The 25979-nt window shown below is 42.1% G+C and overlaps 1 protein-coding gene across 3 annotated transcripts in view; it reads right to left on the bottom strand.

Annotated features, from left to right (window-relative positions):
- Positions 1 to 25979, bottom strand: part of pip5k1ca (phosphatidylinositol-4-phosphate 5-kinase, type I, gamma a) — a 72523-nt gene that overhangs the window by 33166 nt on the left and 13378 nt on the right. For all 3 annotated transcript variants that reach the window (XM_050054409.1, XM_050054408.1, XM_050054410.1), the window contains exons 2-6: positions 10892 to 10923; positions 9972 to 10058; positions 9663 to 9793; positions 8154 to 8271; positions 4093 to 4245 (exon numbers count right to left, since the gene is read on the bottom strand). In XM_050054409.1, coding sequence (XP_049910366.1) covers positions 4093 to 4245; positions 8154 to 8271; positions 9663 to 9793; positions 9972 to 10058; positions 10892 to 10923 — 521 coding nt within the window. The remainder of the gene's footprint in view (positions 1 to 4092; positions 4246 to 8153; positions 8272 to 9662; positions 9794 to 9971; positions 10059 to 10891; positions 10924 to 25979) is intronic.

The raw sequence follows: 25979 nt of genomic DNA, 5'->3' as shown, positions 1-25979 counted from the left end.
AAAGGGAAATAAATTACACTGCGAGAGTCGTAGCAGCAGGGAGAGTGATAAGACACTAAAACGTGAGAGAAGATGGAAAGACTAGAAGGGCGAATACACAGGAGGGAGAGAAGTGGCAGCAGTGGAGTCAGTTACATCACTGTGATCTGTATGCTGCCCAGAGCCAGACTCCTCAGCCAGCCCACTACCGTCAGCCAGTCAGCTGTGGGAGACATGAAGAGCTCCACCAATGACGGCCTGCATGTTATGCTTGTTACAAATACAGATGAGCTTGTACGGCTCAAACTATGTTTTGGTGTTACATGTGCAGCGCTTTGATGTTTTGTGTGGTTTCTTCTCTGTGTTTATCTCGGTGTGGGTTTGATTTGCCTGTCCGTCTGCGCTATTCTGTCTCTTCTCCTCAGTCCACCTGCTCCAGCCTCGAGCTACAGCCATCTAACACGAGCCTGAGTGAGTCCCTCTGCTTTCAATAATTCTCTTTCCTTAGACCAATTACATCTGCAAAGAAAGGCTTCAGAGCCTTTAAGGTCGACGGAAAAGGTCACAGTAAATGCGCTGAGCCTTTAACGTCCCTAAATGATTAAATGAATCCCTGCAATGGTCTTTGGCCGCAGCTGTCGGCACATGAATAAACACAAAGCTGAAGGCCGTGAACCTCAAGAGGCTGGAATAGTAGCATGGACATACATGGAGCTGTTTGCTGGTTGAGCTCATTCAGAACGAGCCTGCAGACTGTGGAGAGAGTAGGAGGAGGGGGGGCACTGTTGGCACAAGCCAGGCTCTGTTATATGAAACACATCGGCCAGTCTCTTACGAAACCGAATGGCCCATGGTTTCGGGCGGAGATGATAGAGCTGTTATGTCTGCTTCATACGAAAAGGATGTCACGCTCAGAGGACAGATTTCCAGGGTCTTACATAAACCTGAGATCTAAAAATACGACTCATAATAAGAACATCAGAGGTGGAGGTCAGTATTTATGCGTGTGTGCAAAGGGCTATTCACACTGAGATACATGAACACTGACAAGCTTCTCCACCGTTTGTGCAGTGTGTATGAACCTGTGTTTTCACTGTGGGTGCATGTGCCTATTGTTTTGTTTGAGTGTGCGTGTGAGGAGGAGAAAAAGAGGAAAACTACCAAACCTGAAAGTGTAAAACAGACCTGGAGTCTCTTTTCCACTTTTTTTGGGAGTGTAATCTGATTTAGGACAACAATAAGGAAGGATCCAGGACTGTTCCTACTGAGTTTGCCCTAAAGGTAGTAGCCATCTCCTATAACCAGTATAAATTGTTGGACAAACTTTTGCTCCTTGCTCGTAAATACATCCTGTTGAAATGGATTAAAGATTCTCCACCTGCAGTAACAGTCTGGTACAGGGAGATGTTTAGTGTCTTACCTCATGTAAGAATTAGTGCTGTCCTTGTGGATGATGAGAATTCATTTCTGAAGATCTGGAGCCCTTCCCTAAATTATTTACCATCTATACTTAGACATACTTTGTTAAAAGGCTGATGCCCTTCTGAGTGGAAGCAAACTACACCTAGTGCCACTTGAGATTTTCAAAATGCTTAATTTGTAATACTTCTTGGACCCATCTGTATGTCATTATATATCAAATATCCTTTTTTATGATGCATGTATTTTTTTTGTTAAACAAAAAAAGTATTTCACAGCTGGAAAGATGGTCTTTCAATAAACTGGCCTATCTATGCAGTAGAAAGAAGAGAGATACAAATACTTTTGACATTGCTACTACAAGATCAGAAAAAACAGAGGCAACAGGCTGTAGCATTCGCTTTAGCTCAAGAGGTAGAAAACCACGCTGATGGGTGACTGAAAGCGAGTTTGCCTGTTTTGATACAGGAAAAAATATAGCAGCTAGCTGGCAACAAAGAAGTTCAAATTACAGTAAAACAGTGTGCTGAAATATGTTTATGAAAAGGTGACAAATAGGCAACGCAGTGACAGAATCTAGGTTCATATTTAATCAGCGCTGCTTAGTTCTAAGGTTTCATCTCAGTATTTTTAGCCTCAGCTTTTACAGTACAGGAAACAGTATAGCACCCACTTGCTGTTCACAAATTCTCATATTGCAGCCACAAAGTGCCTTAAATATGTTTCTGAAGACATTTTAGGTTTAAAAATAGGAAATGCAGTTACAGAATCTTGGTTTATATTTGATCAACACTGCCTAGTTTTAACCTTTGATCAGAGTTTGGTCTCTGTGTTTGAGGGGGTCTCTCCCTTGATCCGATTCTATACTCTTAAGCCCCGTTTCCACCGAACAGTACAGTACGGTTCAGTTCAATTCGGTCTGCAGTTTTTCAGTTTCCACTGTGAAAAGTTGTGGATGGTACCAATGGAACTGTTCCGCACTGTCCCCATTTTTGGCTCCCCCTCTGTTGGGGTACCTAGCACACAGATCTGGTACTAAAAGGTGAAGCTGTGAACACTGCAGTCTGTGATGCTGAGTTGTGGCTGGTTTTGAGGCTCATGTGACCACTGTTCATACTGTGGAGTTTTACTTACATTAGTAAACTGTAACTCTTAAATGAAAGTAAGTTTTGCTGCCTCTCACAGCAGCTGTAGTTGGAGAAAAAGTAACTTAATTCACTGGGCCGATGGCCGGCGACTTTTAAGGTGGAACGTTGTAATGTTACTCAATGCATGAGGTGACGACGTGAATCCATCAGCACACCTTAAATTTCAGTGTGACAACTCTGACCATCACTTTAGCTTTTATATGACAGACACTTACAGTAATGAGTGGATCTTCAAGAGTTTATATATATTAATTTCGGCTGTATTATGTGAACTGCATATATTCTGATCCTCACTTGGAGAAAAAAAAAAGCATTGCAGAGCGTCGTTCCTGTGGGCTACGGCAACACTAAGCCCCTGAGCTTGCCTGAGAAGGACTAAATGCACAAAGCTGCTATTTTTAAATATCCCATGGAGAGAGACTCTCACTGCAGCCTGTTCTATTTTGTCCTGAATATGTCGGCATACAGCCTCGTTCTGTGGACGATAAACAAGATGCACTTTAGGGCTGTCAAAAGCACCATGAAATTGAGTTTGAATATTTTCGAATTAATTACGTAGAGTTCGAATAATATTCAAATTTATTATTTTTTTACAAAAAAACACAAAAAATAAGATGCTTATTGCTGATGCAATATGAACGTGACACTCGGATGAAAACACCCGTTCTGACCTCACTGAAGGGCCAGGTATGACCAACTTCTGCATCGCTATTTGAGCAATGTTTGGATACTTCAGTGCGTAGTTTTCCACCACAAGAGTGGATCCTGTTCGGCTCGTAGTGGTGTCTCATTCTGGTAACGTTTCATCTCTTCTTCAAAAAGGGTAGGCAGGGAGGCAGCAGGTGCAACACTCTCCCTGTATGTCTCCCCGAACAGGTCACGCATCGCAGACAGCGCAGTGGGTGGTGTTGGCGCAGCGGGCTCCTCCATCGGCGCCTCTTCCTCCGTTGCTGCGTCCCTCTCTGGCCCGGCTTGTGCGCGAGCCATCTCTGCCCGAACGGGATTCGCCGTGATATACAACATTATTAATAGTATTAATTAATTGTTAATGATATTCGAATTATCAAATTTAGGTTCAAACTTATAAAAAAAACTATACATTCGATTATATTTCGAACTTTCGAATTTTTTTTGACAGCCCTAATGCACTTCAAGGTGGACTTCCATCTGTGTCACCAGTGATGAGGAAATACAGTGAGTGCTGGACGGAGCAGTGAGTGACAACAACCCCGCCCACATTTAAGGGTACTGTTTGCGGTGGAGATGCTAGGGTCTAGGTACCATGTCTGAATGGTTACTATTGTCCCGAAGGTACCATAATGAAGGTGTGTGGTGGAAATGGGGCTTTTGTGTCAGTGGTGGCAGGCATTCAAAAATGAGGAAATACAATTTGTAGTTCGAACAACAGCCCTAGAGCCAGCAATAACCACTGCATAAGATTACCACAGTTCATTTACACATACTACCCACATTGTTATGATACAAAGCTGGTTGAAAATCTGTCAAGTGTGCCTTTAAGCCTCACACACTCACACACTTTGCTTACCATGTAGTATCCAGGCAGCAGTTTCTGTAAGAATTCAGCCTCCTTGTGCATCACAGTCTTGATGATGAACTCATCATCCTTTGTGAGATAGAAGACCGAGCCACTTGCTCCGGGATTGGACAGCTCGATCAGAGGCTCGTTACATAGGGAGTACTGCAGGTACACACAGAGAAGCACAAACACACAGACGAGAGAGAAGAGAGACATACTGTTCAAAACACTGACACCTGATACTGTAAATATGCCTGTGTTCTACCCTCATCACCCTGCAAAAGACACTGCAATGTAAACAGCATTTTCTGATTGGCTAACCCAAAACATACATGGTCTGCATCGGCTATGAAATGAGAAGCTACTGAATGGTTTGTACTCTGCTCGATGCTAATGAGCAAGAGAGAGGAAACATAACAGCCTAGTTACCGTCGGAGCTTAGGGAATCTGCGTGTCAGAACAGAGGCAATCAACAGTGTGACTAAATGTATTTGCTCATTTCCACACTCTAATTTTCACACACATCTGCAGCCAAATGCTCGCAGAGTGGAGCAACGTGCAGCAACACGAGCAGGTTGAAGTGGACGAAGCGCAGTAGAGTTAAGAAACCCATGAAAATATGTTCGGATCTGAACTTATTTCCTCACATTCGACGATGAGCTCCTTTCAAAAACACCGGTGATCAAACACAAACAAAAGCATGTTAAGACAGAGACGCTATGAACAAACCCCAAGATCCATAAAAGAGATTTTAAAGCTCACTCATCAGGTAGAGACACGCAGACACAGAAACAAGAACACACTGTGGCAGAACAATGAGCAGCAACTGTGTGTGAGAGAAACAAAAGAAGAACAGTACATGCTGTAACAGAACAGAGGCAGCTAATATAGATTAGACGTATTTAGATGTCAAATAATGACTGCTTTTAAATTCCAGCTTTTTTAACGCACACATCAGACTCCCGCTGATATGACGGTTAACGCGGCTAATTAGTCTGCTCGCTCCCTTTTCTCCGCAGCTTAAAAGCAAGTAATGACAGACATCATTTTTGAAAAAGGTGAAGCTGCCTTCGCCATGTTCTACTAATGGCTCACTTTTCAGAAATCCCTCTCCTGAGAGCCTGACATTTAATTTCTCCCCCCCCCACACACATCAAAACACAGCTGAACAGGGTCAAAGGAAAAATGTGAAAATGGAGCAGCTAACTGGAGACGGTGACGTGCACACAGTAGCATGTAAAAGAATGTTTTCATTATCTTGACTTGAAGTTTTTCTGTACATGTGTGAGAAGGACTTTTATACAGATTATATAACTGCTGCAGTGTGTTGAATCAATTCTTTGCCCACTCAACAATAAATCATGAGTGCTAGTACAAATGTGACGATCATGTGGCCCCCATGAGAAGTCAGCCTTTTGACTGGTCTCATTGTTGTCACTGGTTTGCTTCTCTTTATAGTGTCTGAGTTGCAAATAAGTCAGTCCTGGAACGAGCAGAAAACGACCTCTTTAGTTTGTTCGATCGCACAAGCATTGCAGATCTCTATGGCATTCAACAGTTAGTGGATTAATAGAAACTTATGCTGCTGCTGTATAATCAATTTAGCCATTTTTTAAATCAAAATGCAAAGCAGTCCAGCCTCCCCAACACGAGCATTTAATACTTTTATTGGTCATATATGATACTAAACTTGACATCTTTGGATTATAGAAAGCTGATCAAACAAAACAAATAACTTCCATCGAGTTTTGGAAAACTAAATTGGGCATTTATCACGATTTTTAGACAAAATAATTGACCAAGAATGCAGCTGGATACTTCATCACTAATGAAAGATATTGTTAGTTGAATGTTAGCCCACAAGATTTCAGCTGGGACACCCTACAAAGCGGTGTAAGGCATCATATGCAACAGCTGTAAGGAACACTACAGCGGGGTCATGGCCAGGACCCTGGACAACAGACTGAATAATCACTGGACACAGACATCAGCCGTCTGTGAACACCAGCCCAAACCTGATCACAGCATCGACTCAGAAGGAGCCAGAGTTATCACCTGACCAACGTCTCACCCTCAGGTCACAGGACGACATCTGAGCCAGGTGGTATAGTGGTTAGCACTGTCACCTCACAGCAAGAGGGTTCCCGGTTCAAACCCAGTTTGCATGTTCTCCCTGTGCCAGCATGGGTTTTCTCCAGGTGCATTGTGTCATTTCGTGCTGCATTTCTATTGGTTGATTAGTAGACGTAGGTGGTAGCGGCTGTCACACTCTGAGATAGTCATCCTAAATTTCTGACACTGTCAGAATTTTATCTCAGGTTATCTTTGGTCGCAAGACGTTGACAACGGCCATCCTTGAACATGTCTCACAGTGCGACGTAAGACCACCGTTTTAGAGCCACTTCCAAAGATATCGCCACGTTTCTCCCACGATGGTCATCTTTTGTCTGGGACAGCCCAAAATCACACAGTGTACATTTTGCAGCGATAAACATCACTGAAGTGAGATGAACAGCTTTATCTCATTAGATAAAACTGATGTTTTGTCCTTCGGGGACAATATTTCAAGTTCAAAAAAAGGTAATAATTCACAGTATATCACAGTATGTTTTATCACAATACTCAGCGACACGTTTAAATTATTGTGATAATATGGTATCATGGGGCCTCTGGTGATTCCCACCCCTAGAAGAGTTTCAGATTTGTCTCTTGTTTTTCTGTTTGTGTGACTCTTACAGGGCTATATTGAAGTCTTGTTGCTTCACGTGCTTGCCAGTAGTGTTAAAAACACTATTTGTTTTTTGTTTCCTACTTAAAACCCTGTTTACATCCAAAGCTGTGCTAACACCAAACACATTACACATTAATGAATAAATGTGAACATGCCGCCCAGCTCTTATAAAGATGCTGCCCCCAAACGCCTCATTAAGACCTCCGTAGAAAACGCTGCTAAAGGCGGACTAATCTGTTGTGGCAAGGTGCTGAAAAACTCCCAGGCTGTTAGCTACTCTACGACTATGAATGTAATGTGATACGTAATTGACCACATTGGGATGTTATTTTTAAATTTCTACCTCCACAAGGAGTCTAGATTTAGCATCAGGTAGAGAGCAGTGCTCCTGGATCTGAAAGAGAACTCTCTTAAAAAGTCTCTAGAGTCGTCTAATTAAGGATGCTCTCTATCAATTAGGTCAGATAGATTCAATTAGAGGACCTGTCCCTCCTAAGATTTGTATTTCTGTTAGTACAGGCAGCTCAACACTTGTAGCAGGATAAGGAGAGAAATAAGAACGAGATTCTGTTTCTGTCTTGTACCTACTACTTCAGCGTAACCAGACTCACAATCTTAAAAATCAGTCTGGTAGTCTGGTGAGAACATGCAAGTCCGCAGATGGCTTGTGTGGACATATGGTGATGAGTGACCCCAGGCTGGCTGAGAGAGATGGCAGAAACAAGGCAGGATGTGGTGTTTCCACGTGGTTGGAGAGCCGATGCATTAAAGATATGTGCACATGGACCACGCAGAAACACTGACTAAGCAGTGTATGTATATTCTGCTAGACTGCTCAGGGCGGAGCTGTGAATCACGCAGCCTCCAGGTCCTCCACGCTGATGAGGGGTGACAAGCTGCAGACCTTTCCTCCCTCCCTCTCCTCGACCGTCCTGTCTCCTCCCCCCTGCACTCTCTTGTGCCGTTTCATCGCTTCTTGTCCTCTACTCTTTTATCTCTCTCCCGCCGTCCTGCTTCTCATCTTTATTAACTTCTTTTCTATTTTCCTTCTTCACATCTTTCTACTTAATTTACTCTGTGCGTTTCATTGTCTTTTCCTGGCCTCCTTTCCTTTCCCGTCCTGATTGCTTTCTCTTCCTCCCTGTTCATGTCTATCTGCTTTGAACGCTACTACTGAGATTAGTTCAATTTCCACCACAGCTAACCAGCTCAGTGCATCCTTTTCTTTTATTTCATACCATGTAGTTATAATCTGAAGATTTCCTGGAGAACGTTTAACATCCATGTGATAAGAATTCACCTTTATTCATTTAGAGACACGGACAAAGTGAAATCTTACCAGGTAGTCATCCGGCCTGATGCCAAACAGTTCTCTGAAGTAGCGGAAGGCCACAGGGGCGTATGTTTTAAAGCGGAAATCTGGGAAATGGTGGGCTGGAGTGAGGTTGCTTCCTTCACTAAAGCACAGAAGAATATCAGAGAGCGTAAGATTAGAAGAGAGTGATTAAATTAATATTTTTTCACAAGCGAACATCAAACAGGGAGAATAAGAAGAACATATCAACAACATGCATTAATATTGTATTATTCATGGGTGCACTGGAATCAGGACTGCATATCAAGGCCATGATAGATAAAAAAATTATTAAAAAATTAAAAAAATTAGTGCGAAGCCGGGAGCGGGGGTAATATTCAGGGGAAAAACTCTGATATTAAAATCCTAAATTTAAAAGAAAACAACTTGGATATTTCCTGGGATTAAAGTGGTAAATTTCAGAATAAAACTAACAAATTTGCAAGAAAAAACTTGAATATTCTCTGAGATAATAAAAAATTCATACATTTTTGAGAAAAAATAAATAAAAATTTGCAAGAAAAAACTTGAATATTCTCTGAGATTATAAAGACATAAATTTACGGGGGAAAAAAATCACAAATTTACAAGAAAAAAAATGGAATATTCTCTGAGATTATAAAGTCATAAATTTGCACGAAAAATTCACAAATTTACAAGAAAAAAACTTGAATATACTCTGAGATTATTAAGTCATAAATTTACGAGAAAAATTCACAAGTTTACAAGAAAAAAACTTGAATATTCATTGAGATTATAAAGACATGATTTTGCAAGAAAAACTCACAAATTTACAAGAAAAAAACTTGAATAATCTCTGAGATTCTCTGAGAAAAAACTCACAAATTCTCTGAAACTGAAGTGACAAATTTACAACAAAAAAAAAGAAAAAAAATAATTTTTTTTTGTCACTTTACTTTGTTAGATTGGTTCAAGCTCATCCCACCTCAGATGCTCCCAGTAAACAGGGAATAAATAACTGTTGCTTGAACCTCCAATCCTGACGTCCCATTAAGGCTCAAAAATAGCTCCAAAATGAAAGTTGTGTCAACCTCAGGTGATGTTACCTGGCCATAGCAATGTCAAAATATGCCACAAACAGGGACGGGCTTGTTCAGCCATTCTGCTGAAGTTTATCTTCACATTGTGCATTCAGCAGCTTTATACACTGTAAAAACTGAAAATAATAAGTCAACTAAAAATAAATACCCAACTTTAACTCATGTAGGACACAAACCATGGTCTCCTGAGTGAAAGTCCAGTGATTGACAGATTCACCCACCACAATTTCTTCCTTATGTGGACTTGTGTGCAGACTCAGTGTGCTCAAAGACTTCTGAAATCTGAGAAATTCTGAGTTTTTTCTCGGAATATTCCCCCTCTCCTCCGGCTCTGTGATAATATTATTTTTAATCTACAATGGCCTAATATGCTGTCGTAGGAAACATACTGCATGTATACAAAGGAGTTTTTGTGTGTGGTTGCAGTAGAGACCTGGGGAAGAAGATGCTCTCCACCACATAGAAGTCCTGCATCAACACATCTCTCTCAGGCTTGGAGCTCAGGTTGCCCACTGTGTAACCGATGCCCAGCTGGATGGCACCTTTCAAGGCTGAGGATGTGGTCTGCGGAGAGAGGGGAGGGTGTGGTGAAGGAAAAACCTTCGCTGTCTTTAACCCCCACAGCCAGAGAACAGTTCTATTCTGACGTGGAGCATTTTAAAATACATTTATCACCATTTAATGCTTAAAAAATGCAAACCAGTCAACACATCACGGCCCAGGCATGTGCTGTCCACAGTACCTTCTTGTAAGTAGTTTCCCCTGATGCATCCACCCCTCTGTGGCCAATCTTCTTTCCCTGACCAGGCTGGCCTGAGGATGAGGGCATCTGGCGAGACAAAGAGGGAGAGACTGGTATTATGGGGGACAGGATTTGCACCTGTTCATTAACATTGATTATTTAAACATTAAAGACGGGGGAGTGGCACAGTATCAATGCATGAGAGCCATTTCAAGCTTTGATGTTATAAACTGACTCATTGAAGAGAGCAGGTTTTCATTTTGAACTAACATGCAAACTCCTCTGTTCTGAGGATCTTTAATTAGTGGAACTTTATCGATCCCACTCAAACTGTGCATAGCATGAGGTCTGATAGCACGCTTTGTAAGCTAATCTGATTTAGAAACTGCTTTAATGGCAGCAGCTACGTACAGTGGATGTTTTAGATCTCATAGCTGGACAGCCAACGTAAATATATCCGGTGCTGTTGTAAGTGATGTTCAATAAGCTTTTTGGTTTTAAAGTAGAGTTAAATATCCTCAGCAGATTTAGAGCTAACAAACTGTGCAATACTTCTAATGTTTGCTTTAACGTTCAGTACGCCAGATGGACGGGATTTACTAAATTAGGAGGATTAAAATAACGTGAGCCAAATTGTCTAGCAAAGACAAAGAACACTACAGCAATATTTAAATATTTTCTGGTAGTCTGTACTGAAGGTTTGTGCCAGTCCTCATGCACCAACGCGCCAAAAAAAACACACAGCAAATATTAATTGACCCAAATATGAATCGCTCAGATCAATCCTTTGTGGGGTAATGGTTTAATTAGCGCGTGGCTAAAACCAAAGAACTAGGTGTTACTGATGTAGAGGATCAAAAAAGGAACTAAAAAGAGAAGTGTTACGGAGCAGATGATCACAGGGACAGATGGTGGCTCACCTCTGTGATGAAGGCTTTCCTAGCAGCAGCATCTGAGAGAGAGAGAGAGAGAGACAGAAAGAGGAGACAGACAGAGATGAGTGTGTTAGTTGCTCTGAGACGGGGAGGCTCCATTACTCAGCATCATTAGTTTTCTCCGTGACAAAGATGAATGCCAAAGGGTGGACACGGCGGTCCAACATTATGTAATAACAGTGTCAAACACAAGTAGGGCCCTGTCAGCTGGAGGAAGTGCAGGAGACAGGAGCGTCAGCAACAAGGGGACCAAGACCTTTGTAAAGCCCTGTGTACTGTACATGAGGTTTAATGCATTTTCAGCCATGCTAATGGCTCTAGGGGTGTCAGGCCCTCTGATTTCTACAATGCAGAAAACAGACAGAATGGCTTAGATCGGATTAGATAGGGAAAATAGAATCAACTGTAAAACACAGAGTATTAATTTGACAAAATGTGGATACGCTTTTTTCACAGCGCCCTAGTCGTATGAACAAAAAAAACTATGTTGCTACTTTTGGTGTCATTTACAGGCACGATGCTTCTGTCCTCTGCTCTCTGTGTGGGTGATTCACTGAGGGCGGGGCTCAGCTCCTGTGTTTCCCACAGAGTTAGAATCTGTGTGATCTTTCTGTGTCCCCTCTCCAACTTTGAAGGTTTTTGAGGGTCCCTAAACGCAGCACAGGCAGAAGTCTTCATGAGATTTGTTGTCCACTCAGCAGCAGCAATGATTTTAGCACAAGATGGTTTGATTCTGTATCAATTAAAAGGCTGCGAGAAAGAGGTCACTGGCAATGCATTCACTTGGTGACCAATGTGCACACATTTCTGTTGAATCCCAAAAGCTGAATGCGTTCTAAGTAGTCGTCAGTCAGAAAGTTTCTCTGTGAGGTGACCCGGTTGCCTTTCGGGCTGAAGAGAGGCTGGACAGGGGGGGTGTTGTGTCTTAGGAAAAGTTGCTTCATTCTAGGGAAATCCTGAAGGCACTCTAGACTCTGCCCTGTTTCTTTGATGTACTTGTGGACCTCCTCCATCACCTCCACATTGCTGGATCTGAACGGCAGGCTTCACAGACCCGTGGCTGAAGAAGTCATCGTCAGATTCAATGTTCGACAGATTCCGGCTTGTGTTTGCTTTGGTTATGTTACAGGGATGCATCTGGGTCACGAGATGGAGAATTAATCACTTGTGCAGTCTGTGGTCTGATCGACCAGAGCTGATCAATGGAATAGATTAGAAGAGCAGCTGCTGCAGAGGTGAGTTAGTCTTTAGACCCAGCGCTAGACCACAGGGTGCACAGTTTTCATGGGACTGCAGCTGGGGTTTTTTTTTTAACTAGTCTGGAAAAACGATGAACAACACTCAAATGAGAGCAATGTTATTCTATGAATTACAACGTTTTATTTCTACATGAATTAACAAAATGTTAAGTTTCACTTTCACTGCGCCTGCCGTTCTGCTGCTCCTTCTGCGCCCAGAGTACGTTCTGGTAAAAAATGGTAAATGGACTGTACTTGTGTAGCGTCTTTCTAGTAGCCTGACCACTCAAAGCACCTTTACACTACATGTCACATTCACCCATTCACACACACATTCACACACTGGTGGCCGAGGCTCCCATACATGGTGCAACCTGCTACTCAGTAACCATTCTCATGCTCCCACACACTGATGGAACAGCCAGTCGGAGCATTTTGGGGTTCAGTATCTTGCCCAAGGATACTTCAACATGCAGACTAGAGGAGTCCTGGATTGAACCGCTCATCTTCCAATTAGTTGACAACCCCTCTGAGCCCCAGCCGCTGTTGTGCTACACTCAAGAGCTGTGTGGTGCTCTTCCGATATCGTTGAAGGCTGCCACAACTAAATCAATGTATGGGAAACCCTGAGCTCCTCCACACACACTAGAAGGGCTGCCAACACTGGGGGAAAACACCTATTTAGCTGTCGCAGAGACTTTGCCCTGCTCTGCCTGTGTCCGTCTCCAACTTTATTGTCTGCTGGTTTGACCACAGAGATGTGAGTGACAGCTTGCTTGACCGCAGTCGTTTTCTCAGTTGGCCAAGCTGGATCAAATCCTGTCCTCCTGAGCTTCTCGGGTCACCCAAACGCAGCGTCTAATGTTTCTGCATAAAACCAGCCGTCACTCGCATCTATGTGGTCAAGTTGGAACAGCCGCAACACATGACTATGTCTGCTTTTCAAGTTAATAGTATAAAAATACAAATTCACAGGAAGTATAAAACATGTGACTTCTATGAGTTTGTTGTAGTGGTAGTAATCTACATGCTCTCACTGTTTGAGCCTAATATTATCAGGCTGACATGTGTTTCATCAGGAGACAAACAAATTACAAATTACGTAGCATACATTACAGATGGCAATCTAACAAATCTCAAAAGTACAGCAGCCTTACATGTGTTATGTGATCATTTTTAGTCTAATAACAGGATGGAGGCGGCAGAGAAATGCAATCAGAGGACTGTTTTTACCAGGAGGGCCTGAAATAGATGCATAATTATAGACGATCAGCATAAAAATGGAGACAATGCCCAGGAAGGATGCAGAGAGAGAGAGCACAAAATGAGCAAATGAAAGAGTGGAAAGAGACAGAGAGAGAGAGGAGGAAACAGGGCTTCAGACGGTACGAGAGTGAGGCAGATTAATTCCCTCTCTGTTATCTTCACATCCAATATCACACTCAGCCGCCCAGATGGTGGAATTTATAGAGAAGCTGCAGATATGTTTACAACAGTCTGACTGCTGTGAATAAATAAATGAGGATACAAATATCAGCGATTAGATAAAATATTCCTAATTAGGCAGACAGTGTGACGGGACGCAAGTTTTATTGTGTTTGCTTTCCATTTTGTGTCACTTCTTCTTAACAGAAGTATTATTGTTGATGATGTTGGAATAGTTTTGATATTAATTAGATGGATTTACTTTTATATCTCAATGCTGCCATGCATTAGACTTAATAAGTGTGTAATAGGCTTTTTTTCACAGCAGACATTATTTCTTGTAATTGTAGGAAAGGCACAGATGTTACGGATTAGGCTACATGATGATGTCTCTGTTCTTTTCATGTGTCCCATGACAGTGAGCTTGCATGCACAAGACCAGGACCCTGAAACCAAAGCGGCCATCACTCATGTTATCATTTACACTATAATTTACTGTGCTGTTCCTACTCTGATATGTCAAAGTGTCTCCTGTGAAAAAGGCCTCTTCCCCCTGTAGAACAAAAGAGAGGATCTGAGCAGGTGTAGCTGTGGGGAATCCGGGTGAAAAACTATCAAGATTACAAGATTAATTTCAAATATATACCAAAGAAATGTCATTACTTCATGCAAAACATGTCACCCGAGGTCCTACGTTTTGAATGGCTACTCACTGAGACATTAAGGTTGTTTGTTAGGTTGAGAGAACCATGTTTTAGCACAGGGTCAGCTGGCTTTGACTGGTTCAAAATGGGTGCTTTGCTGCTTCTGACAGCTCACTGTATGAGCAAGTGTATTTCTGTGTGTAAGCATGTGCATGGCAGAATAGTAATGCGTCTACAGAGACTTAGTAACATACACAGTCAGTCATACTTCATTTAACTCTAAGCAGGAGTTCTCAAAGGTTTCCTGAGAGCCAATTTAGCCACGCAGAAAAAGCACAGTTGTGAGTTGACCCCTGAAATTGTTAACTTTAGCTAACAGCACTAGCACTGATGATGGGCCTGTCCCATTTCTACCCCTTAAATCTTCCAGTTGGCATTGAGTGCCCTTGTTTGTGAGATAACCCTTGATGAGGGAAGTGAGAAATATTAGGGTAGAGATCTTTCCCTGAGAAATGGGACACCACTTCATGCAACTCGGCGTGGCTGACGTGCAGGCATACGTCACGCCTACGACGTCTTCTAGTTCTGATTGATTTTGTTCGGGTCGATTTGTTGTTTGTATAGCATACATTCCGATCGTACAGTAACAAATTATTTTCCAAAACTTGCAGAAGTTGCTGACTTCATCTTCCACTTCGTGGTAAGTGTGGGTCGGGGCTCCCTTGGAATCTAGGGCGGATTTCAAGTGTTGGAAACCACTTCCACTACCTCAACTCTGTTTTGGGACACCACTAGCCTAAACGTGAACGCACACAACCAAGTGCAAGTGGGTATTTCTAGAGGAAGTGTGGGTATTGGGACAGGCCCAAGAGGTGCCATGAGTTGCTATGCAACCAGTAGCTTTCTACAAGGTGTTATCCCTAACCTGTCGGACTCTTGTTAGGGGAGCGCAGCTTGATGCAGTCTCCTAATAGTGTATTAAATGTACATTTTAAGTGTATTGAAAGTCTGAAGAAAGGTATTCACACATCCAACTGTCTCAGATGCAGGTGCGTTGGAAAACATCACTTGAGTCTTTGAACAGAAAATCTCGCAAACAAAAGAACGAGGAAATATTTTGAATGATTTATGAAAGCTGCAAGGCCGATGTGTTCATTCATAATAGACATTTTTGGTAAATAATCTTGTAAATAGCCTTCATAGTGTAAGGTGCTTGAGTTTTCTAGGTGTTTCCTATGTTTTTGTTCTCTTCTTCTTTCATTTGTGGGATATGTGACATACAGTGCACAGGCTGTTGTCAACTACTGGGAGACACGCCCAAAGCTGATTAATTCCCCCACACCTGTGCTCACCTGTTAAATGGGTGGAGCAGTTTCTATTTAAGCTCAATCTAAGAAATAAGGGTGTTTAACACTCTCGACGAAGGTCCTGGAGGACCTAAACGTAAGTGTTACTGATGAACTGTGAAGCTGAGCAGGAGCAGTGTGCGAGATTTTCTGCTCAAAGACTCAAGTGTATTGAAAGTATAAGTATTGAAATGGACCGCGAATGATTACACTATAATGAATGCATTTCATGTCACGTTCAGGGGCCGCACAAAATGCTTTATTTAATTCATTCAATACTAATTAATAAAATCCATATTGACTCTGTTCATTAGGTGCCCCGATAAGCTACTCCAGTGATCCAGCATGCACAATGCCACAGGTAAGGACTGAGGGCCCCGTTTCTGTCTGTGTCATGTTTCAAGTCTACTGCCAGCAGGTTGGTAATCTTCTGTATCTCCACTCGTGAAAAAAGGAAAGTGCGAGTATATATATCAAAGTCATCATAAATGTCCAACTGGTGTAATCTATCAGGGACAGTCCGCTGGCGACACAGAAGAGACGGTATAATCTGCTCCTCCTCATCCTCCAAGTTATCCCACCTTGTAAAACAATGCACCATGACAACTCCTATTTTATGGAGGACTTTATACCCATTAAAGGCTCGGTAAGATTTAAGTTGTAACTTATGCCTACGTTGGAACGATTTCAGCTGGTGCAACCTTGGAAAAATTTTGCCGTTACGTTTAAACAATGCTATGTTTGAACTCATGTAAGCTGGTGCAACCCAGTGCTGGACCGTGGAACTGATATAGCTGAATGATTTACAACAAATATTTGTGTTATTAGTTGCACGTGTGCTTCGTCTGCTCTGACATATCAAAATGTCTGCTTTAAAAGGAGTCAAAGATTCACAGGAAGCTAAATAAGGATGACAGGAGAAGAAACATCGCTGTAATCTTTGGAGGCTGCGACATCTAACCAGTATAAAATGGATCCATCTCCCTCACCAGCTGAGGCTCTCATAGCTAACCTTTATAGCCCAGTGTCACTCTGGAGTGGGGTGGCATCTTCACAGCTTGACTCTTGTGTCTGCAGCTGAATTGATAGCCAGCCTCTCTGCTCTCTGTGCGTCTCGTGGACGCCCATGTGACTGAGCCACAGAATAGCCTGTTTGCCACCCCTCCTCCTGCTCTGTGTCTCTATCTATCTCACTCTATTACACACACACACACACACACACACACACACACACATTTGCACTGGGATGAGCAAGCCAAAGCGTGCCAGTGTAAGCCCGGCAACGCTCCCGAGCAGGAACATCCAGGGAAGAAAATCTGAGGGGAAAAAAAAAACCTGCTGCTGAAGGAATGTTTGCAATGCAGCTAATTAAAGAGGAGGCTCTCCTCCTTCCCATACATATATTTACAGTATCTGTAGCTCCATATGTGTGGATGCATGTGATTGGCTGGCTCAGTGTGTTTCTTTCACATCGCTTCTGTTATTTCCAAGTGCCTGCTCCTTATATGTACATGTATCTGTGTGTATGTTATGTATCTTACTGCAGCCACATCTCTTCCTTTCCGCATGTCTGCACCTGTTAAGACTGCCCTCAGAGTGTGTATGCATGCGTAGGTATGTGTGAGGGGGTGTGAGTGTGTGACTGCTAGCTGAGACTACAGGTTTTAAGGCACAGTGTGTGTGCAGTGAATGAGTCAAGCTGTGTGTGTCCAAGCATGTGCTTTATCTCTCCCTGCTCGACTCTAAGCGAACCACCACCATGATGGTTTAACCAGAAACAGACTGATTTGTACCCACAGTACAGTACAGTTACATGGCTGCCTTTCTGTGCAGTGAATCTCACTGGGAACAACGCTGCAAGACCACTATGCTTCTCATATAATGTTTTTATACTAAAACTACAATCATTAACGCCCTTAATGGGATCCTATTACGCTCATTTTCAGGTTCATATTTCTATTTTGGGTTTCATCTAGGAGATGTTTACATGCTTAAATGTTCAAAACACTTTATTTTCCTCATACTGTCTGTGCTGGAACATCTGTATTCACCCTCTGTCTGAAACGCTCCAGTTTAGCACCTGTCTCTTCAAGCCTCCCTACCAAAAGAGCCCAGTCTGCTGTGATTGGTCATTCTTGTGTTTATCTGCTGCATCACTGCAGCCAGAAAATGACTGTAATGGAGTGTAGCCGCCCTTCATACCGTGAAAACCACCAATAAAAGCTTCTAAACCAAAATCTTCACAACCAGACAAGTTAAATCAAGAACATGAACCAAAATCGTGGAGAAATTAACAACATCGACAACCAAGATTAGATGTTTCAGTGATGTTAGCATGTAGCTACATGTAGCCGATCTGGAACAATATAGATCCACCTGGAACGATTTATCAATTCAATGATGAACGATGCAATATCATCAATGCAAGCTGAAAACATCAATCCGTATCATCTTTAGGTAACGGCTTTATTTGGAAACCACGATTATATGTTTCCTTGACTTTAGCATGTAGCTACATGTAGCAGTTAGGGCTGTGACAATTCATCCATCTGGAACGATATATCCATTCAATGATCAACGATGCAATATCATCGATGCAAACTGAAAACATCAAAACATATCATAATCTTTAGGTTACACCTTCATTTAAAAACCGCAATTATATGTCTCCATGACGTTAGCATGTAGCTACATGTTGCAGTTAGGGCTGTAACGATCCATTGATCTGAACGATATATCGATTCAACGATCAATGATTCAATATCATCAATGCAAAGTGAAAAAAAATCAATCCATCTCCTCATCTTTAGGTTACGCCTTCATTTTGAAATCCCTATTGTATGTTTCCTTGACGTTAGCATGTAGCTACATGTAGCAGTTAGGGCTGTAACAATCCATCCATCTGGAACAATTTATCCATTCAGTGATCAATGATGCAATATCATCGATGCAAACTGAAAACATCGATCCGTATCATCATCTTTAGGTTACTTTATTTTGAAATTCTGTGTCACTGTCAAACAGCAGCAGGCAGATGGTAAGTAGCCAAGAGAAAGATGATGATGATAACGCTATTTGCCTGGGAATAAATCAGCAGTGTGGAAATATTTTCGATTTTGTAGGAATTACGGGTCAATAGACAGAGCACGTGTCGTATGTAAACAATGCTGTTATACCGAACATCTTGAGCAAGTTCTTGAAGCAACACAGTGACATTAGCTGGTCTGGTTCAACAATACTGGGCTCAAAAAAGTGCATGCAGGCTGAAATTCAATTGCGCTGTTCTGTCGGGAGATGCAATGACTTAAACCAACAGTAATAAGTATAAATAGAGGAGTAGTCCGCTAGCCACTACGGCTAATTTATGCAATATAAAAATGCTTAAGGTAATATTAAGTGAATAGCAATAAATAACTGTTTTGTCTATGAACGATGACAGTTATCATTGTGCCAAACTTAATACTTTTGTTAAATGAGGTTGCTTTTAATCCATGTTTTATGCCTATTGGGAGAAGTTCGCCTTCAAGTTCTATGAAACAGATCATAGTTTGGGTTAAGATAAAAAGAAAACCCTGAGGGCTAACTGATCATATGTGCCCTTTTATGTGTGTTAGTGGAGTAAACTTTACTGCACTTAAGCGGTTACAATCATTTACATTATTTATGTGTCGTTTTTATCATTTATGGCCAAAAGTATGAAAGGAAGGGGTGGCAGCTTCTTCTATAACAGATTGTGGCATATGATATTGGCTCATATCGATCGCAGGCCTCCGAATCAAATCGAAATCGTATCGTGGCAAACTTTGTCATATCGGCAAATATCGTATTGTTGTCCAAAGAATCATTATAATATCGTGATGAAACTAGCAATTTACACCCCTAGTAGCAGTGTACGTAATGTATGTAACACTTGCAGCAACATGCCTGGAGTATTTAAAGTCACAAGCTGCATGCAGAAGAAAATTGCTGAAAACAGTATTCAGGGCGGTCTGCAGCCTGAAGACTGTGCACACAGGGATTACTTTTACATACATTTACATTAACATACATATATCTAAAACTTCAGCCATGTTTAATATGAACATCTGACATTGTAATATCATATAGATGACAGAATAGAAGGAAAAGCATAATAAGTCCCATCATGAAAAAACATTTTCCATTCTTTGAAATCAATAAAAAGCATACAGCTCTTTACTTATTTTACCTCTGTGGACCCACGTAATTATATTTTCTAATATTCATCTATTATCCCCGTCCCCAGCAGCTTGAAGTTAAACACAGACACGAACACCATTACGACAAAGTGAATTATGAGAGAAAAGAGATGGCTTATGAAATAAGAGAGGTGTTTGATCACTTGAGTACGGGCCATGCAGAGCAGAGCTACATTTAAATTTTCGCCATTTGTGCCGGGCTGAAATGTAATTACATTCTGATTACAAGCAACTGGTTGTGAGTGCAAGTGAAAAAGACACGAAGCCCTGCTGCTATTTCGCAAGAGTGATAGCATAACAGGAATGGAGAGGCATAAAGATGATGAGAGTATATTGCAGAGAAAATAAAAAGGAAGGAGTTATGATAGGGAGATGATGGGATAGAGAGGGGGGGGCTTTCATACTGTATGGTACAGAGTGCTAAAACAAGTCATCTTGTCCTACGGGAAACAAGGGTTCTCTAAAAGACACCAGAGTTCAATTTCTAACTATTTTTACTATATTTCATGATGAATTTCCCACAAAAATTGTATGAAAACCATCTTCAGACATATGCCTCTCCCCAGCAGCACAGCAGTCTGACGTCATATGACATCAGTGTTAACATCCCTCCATTAACCTATGACAGGTACCCAAGTGATTTCATCCTTGACAATGTAAAGAGACCTCAGAATGAGACAATGAGGAAAAATAGGTCCTACTCCACCATCATGCAGCAGCAGCAGTCTGTAGAGTCCTTCAGGGGATGGAACAACAAATAGACCCATACAAATAAATAGCTCCTAGCTGAGACTGTTGCCCAGGCGAACTGCTATGTGCTGGTTTTAATGGCCCTCTCTTACACCCTTAACAGAGTGGTCCATTACCAGCTGGTGATAGCCATGAGAGGTGAAGCAAAACACAGGTTTATTTATATCATTTTCACACACACAAACCCAGTGTTTGAGGCAGGATATGTGATCACATGTTTTTTTTTAATTTAATTTTAATTTTATATACTTTATTAATCCCCAAGGGGAAATTCAATTTTACACTCTGTTGTCAATTACACACAGGTCCGAACACACACATGCACAAACTGGACCTATACATGCACTAAATGGAGAGATGTCAGAGTGGGCTGCCCATGACAGGCGCTCCGAGCAGTTGGGGGGTTCGGTGCCTTGCTCAGGGGCACCTCGGCAGTGCCCAGGAGGTGAACTGGCACCTCTCCAGCTACCAGTCCACGCTCCACATTTTTGGTCCGGATGGGGACTTGAACAGGCGACCCTCCGGTTCCCAACCCAAGTCCCTATGGACTGAGCTACTGCCGCCCCCAAAACCCATGTTTAACCCATGTTTGACCTGTTTACATGAGGCCGCTGTTACAGCTTCATACCTGATTGTTGCCAATTCACAGACACACCAACCCCTGTATATTTGCTTAACAGAGCTACATCTGTTCATTCAGACTAAATAAATGTTAGAGTATGTGTTTAGTTTATTGAAATTGTTATAAAACTTTCTGATGTCTGGATATTAATGTAACCTACAGTAAACAATACAGTAATGTGTCCTGCTTCCACTCTGTTCATTAACACCTATTGTACTGTTTCTTCTCAAGTGTACAGGCTCTTATTCACACATCATTATATGAAGTAAGTTCTCGGCAACACTAAAACTGTAGTTAAAGAGACACACCGGTTCTTGTCCAAACTTGCTTTACGATGTGCAGGATAGTGCAGATCCTAAGAAGCTCACTCTTAAACAAACAAATAGATCGCAAGCCAACTCCAGGTTCTGCTTTCTTGTCTTGAACTCGTCCCCTTTCAAATGATTTACGAGCGGACTTTTCAGTATTAACGGCACACTTTAATTAAAACCTTGACTTGACTGTGCCACTTAACCGTGACACAAAGCTGTTAATAACCTGCGTTACAGTCTGTGTCCCGGACTTGGGCAGTGCACAGCAAATACATAAAAAATATCTGCTCTGATGATCTCTTGTTTCCATGGTGCCCCAATTGAGGTCAAGCAGCATTTTTATGACTAGCGCACGTGTGGCTGGAATCAACAGACAGATGCTGCTTTCCACATGTCCTTTAATGCTGCTGTTAAACAGGGCATTAGCACAACTACACTATAAATTACAGTATATGATATAATTTACAGACATACATGTGTACAGCAACAAGTATTGACCCACTCATTAATATACACTTCTTGTTTTTAAACTACATTATCAAAGAAAGATAGACAGTGATTGTATATGAGGGCTCAGTGCATCTGTGTTTAACTGTTAACACATACTGTACAGTAGGCAGTACTGATGCATCTTACTGACAGTGATGTCAAACCCTGATGGGATCAATACTGAGACTCCCTGAGGATGAGCTAAGTAAGAGGCAGCCTTTGAGATGATTGTTTGTTATCTTGGCAGAGGCTAAGTGATGGTGCCAATATCGATTGGGTGTTAATTTTTCATGCCACGACGAAGCAGTGAAATGCTTGTCGTGTCAAAGAGCGTCTGACCTGACCTACTGAAAGCAGAAATCCATAGCTCTGTCAATTTTAAAGAGCGGGGAAATTAACAGGGGCAGCCTACTCAATGCAAAGTGGGGTAAAATACAGTCGGCTCTTGTGTCAGTGTTTTGCCTCGTGAGCAATGCTGTGGGATTGTAATATTATCTCTGACAACAACGTGAGGATGAGATGAGTGTTAGGAGGAGTTATTTGTTCTCTTCTGTGCAGGATGCTGCTGAAGTTCGGATGGACAGAGCTGCCCGGAGGACCTCCTTTTTTTAGAATATGTTAATTCACGGGTTAACCTCAGCCTAGTTCACTTCACACAGGAGAGTTATGCAACAGCGATAGCTGCAGTTTAAAACCGAGGGAAGGCAAACTGATCCGAAATCAGTGTCATCAGGCCATTCCACCCTTGAGCCCTTGATCTCGGTAGTTGGCCAGCGAGTTGTGTATTTTTCCATGAGGCCACCAGTCAGCCAGTGTGGTCCTCATCCTCTGTGTCTGACCCAGAACAGAAAAGTGGAGGCAGTGAAGAGGCCTAACCGAGTATGTTTGGATGTACACTAGTGTATCTTAGTGTGTCTTATCAATAAAGGATATGATTACATTGCAAATACATTAAATTATTTTCATGTTCATGTTTTATTGTTGCTTTAAACACTGTGCTGGGAATAATACAACATTTTGGGATACATCCTGTGCTTATTCACTTTCTTGGCATGAGTTAAATAGGAGAATCCATACAACTTTCATGTCTGTGAAGTAAATATGAGGCTAGAGCCAGGAGATGATTAGCTTAGCTGGCCTTAGCATAAACACTGGAAGAAAGGGTAAATAACGAGCCTGGCTCTGTCTGAAGCAACAAAATCTGCACCTCTAAAAGCCCAGACACACCAAACTAGCATCAAAGAACTAGCAGCGACAAAGGCCGACTGTTGCCTGTGTCTCAGCCAAAAAGTTGCACTTGAACACACTGCAAAGACTACAGCTTACGTCCAACTACCACATACATTCTGTGCATGCATGGGAGGAAATAACTCTCCATACCAGCAGGGGGCGATGGTCTGTCATTCAAAAATTGAAATCGGAAGATCATCAGGACAGATTCAAGACATTAGTTAGCCAGCTAGCACATTAGCAACACAATCTGATGTTGATAGAACAAAGGTTATGTACCGTGTGCTAGCGGACAATAACACAAACAATCACAAACTGTTTCTGCTAGGCTAAAATGGCTTTGTTTCTTTCTCATGCCCTCTTTACTAGTTCTTTGTTTACTTTCCTCACTTGTTTCTCTTCTTGAGTACTGAGCTGAACTGCCAATCAGAGGGATTTCTCTCACTGACAAGCTCCACCGCCAATTTAACATGGTGAACTGGCCGAAACACCAGTGATAGGGGCTGACTTGTGCCAACGTTGAGGGCCCTAATGCTCATTAAGACAAAAAATTTGCCAAAAGGTTTGCTTTATCTGTACAAAAACCAAATCTATTTGCCACCATGAGATTGTCAGGCAACCATCAAGGACTTAAGAAAAAAGTTTCAGCACCTTACTCCACATAATAGCACTAAATAAATTATCGACCTTTTCATCTAACTATTGGCAAGAGAGCCAAAAAGTGCATCACCAAACTATTCTTCTAAAATCATATTTTGTTTTTCTGACCTCCTCAAATGTAATTCAAGTCAAAGGCACACCTGTGCAGATGGCAGACAGTGATCAAAAACATGGATCAGGTGTTCACATGTCACAGTATCCTGGTTTCTTTCAGAGTGATCCAGCGAAACCAAACCAGCAAAAGAGCTTCTCCGTGTTTCTGTTACTAGGACATGATTTTAGCGAGCACACACATAAACAGGATGCCCTAAAAGCCTGGTACTACTGTAAACACACTCAGTGACTCTTTCTACTGCTGCGTAGATGTAGATATCTGTGTGTGCATCTAAGTGTATAAATAATCCCTCTCAAGTGACCATTCCCCCTCGATCAGTGCAGGGCTACTTGGAAGGCGACACTAATAATTAAGGAGTCATCAACTTCCTAATGCTAAGCTTTTCAAAGAGGCTTTAAGCGTTCGTTGCAATTACGGCACTCTGGCAGAATAATATCCTTACAGCTTATCCTTACTGTGGCTGCATGTAAACACACACAGGAGCAAACACAGCAACAGACACAGGCCAAGATACACACATGGTAATACCAGCTACTTAGGGACTACAGTAGGAAGAATATCTGAACTCTAAATACATTAACACATCTTAAACTGGCGTGATGGTGCCGGCACTCATCCACAACCTTCCCCCTGAAAATCGTTTCCCCTCAGCAGTCCTGTGAACAAAGCAGCGTGCAGAGAGGGGAAAGCTGCTCCGTCCTCTGCTGTCAGTGCATATCATACACTTTGTATAATACAGTGAATGTGTGGAGGAAGCAGGGGCTGGAGAGGACAGCTTTTCACTATGCCAAGTCATCCATTACGATCAATGGCAAGCAAGTGGGCTTAATAAAAAGCTTCCTGCCTTCTGCTGGCGCAAAAAACATCCCTTTGAGACATTTAGCTCAGAGCTAGATGATGAGCAATGCACAACACTGTCTGCATACAGGCGAACTGCTGCTGCGTCCACATGAAAGAGCCTTTGAGAAATACTACAGGGCTGTAAGTAAATATTTTCTTCTTATTCATCTGTTGATTCTTTCTTGTAATTGTTGATTGTCAGACAGTAGTTAAAAATGCAGATGACAATTAACCTTTTGCTAAACCCCGCCCCTTTGTGATGGTCCGACAAGCTGTCAGAGTAAGCATGGAGCCCACACTGTAACTAGCTGCACTCCCTGAAGAAATATTATCATATTTTTGGAAGAATGAAACAGTGATTCCAGAGAGAAGCAGACAGAGGGGTCTACAGTCTGTGTTTGAAGGATATATCCAGGATGTCAAACTGACTCAGCAGCAACAACAGGTTAAAAAGACAAAGATAGTTAGAAGCTAAAGCCGAACTATAGGCTACAGATCACAGTGTAAAAGTGAACCACCACATCACTGCTGATCGCCACAGAAGACAATGAATATAAAGGGAAACTTTGCCGATATTGAACCAGCTGTGTGGCATCACAGTGTGTGCAGATGAACAGTGTTTGGCCTCACCCCCATGCTGCTGACAGCACCCGGACCTCCACCGGAAGCCAAATACTGTTCATCTGCGCACACTGCGATGACACACAGCTGGTTCAATATCAGCAAAGTTTCCCTGCTTCCCTTCACTGGTTCCTGTACAGCTGGGTCGGTCTTTTATTCACTGTTATAATCATTAAAAAGCAAAAGCAGCATGTAGTTAGTAGCTAGCTAGCTAACCCTACGCTCTTCAGGGTTTGATTTTGGTTTCGGAACAGGGAAGAATCTTCAGGGTTTGATTTTGGTTTCGGAACAGGGAAGAAACATACACTTTTTTCCAACGTCTCCAGGTAACGAGTATCATTAATACACGACGTGCCCCAGGCACAACATTTAGCTCCAAATCCATAAAACCAGCCTGAAAATGAAGGAAATCTGAAACGATTGCATTAGAGTCAATGGAGCACAGCTGTGTTGTTGTCGGACCCTGGTCTGCTACGTTATGATGAGCTAATAGAAGGTATTTTTGTTTGGTAAAGCTGCTTATTGAATACTGAATGATTGCAAACTGAGCTCTGTGGATTTTGGC

Source organism: Epinephelus moara, chromosome 10 (assembly GCF_006386435.1).
Source record: "Epinephelus moara isolate mb chromosome 10, YSFRI_EMoa_1.0, whole genome shotgun sequence".
In the NCBI taxonomy this organism is placed as follows: domain Eukaryota; kingdom Metazoa; phylum Chordata; class Actinopteri; order Perciformes; family Serranidae; genus Epinephelus; species Epinephelus moara.
The sequence above is the reverse complement of the archived record's forward strand: the minus strand, read 5'-3'. Positions and strand labels throughout refer to the sequence as shown.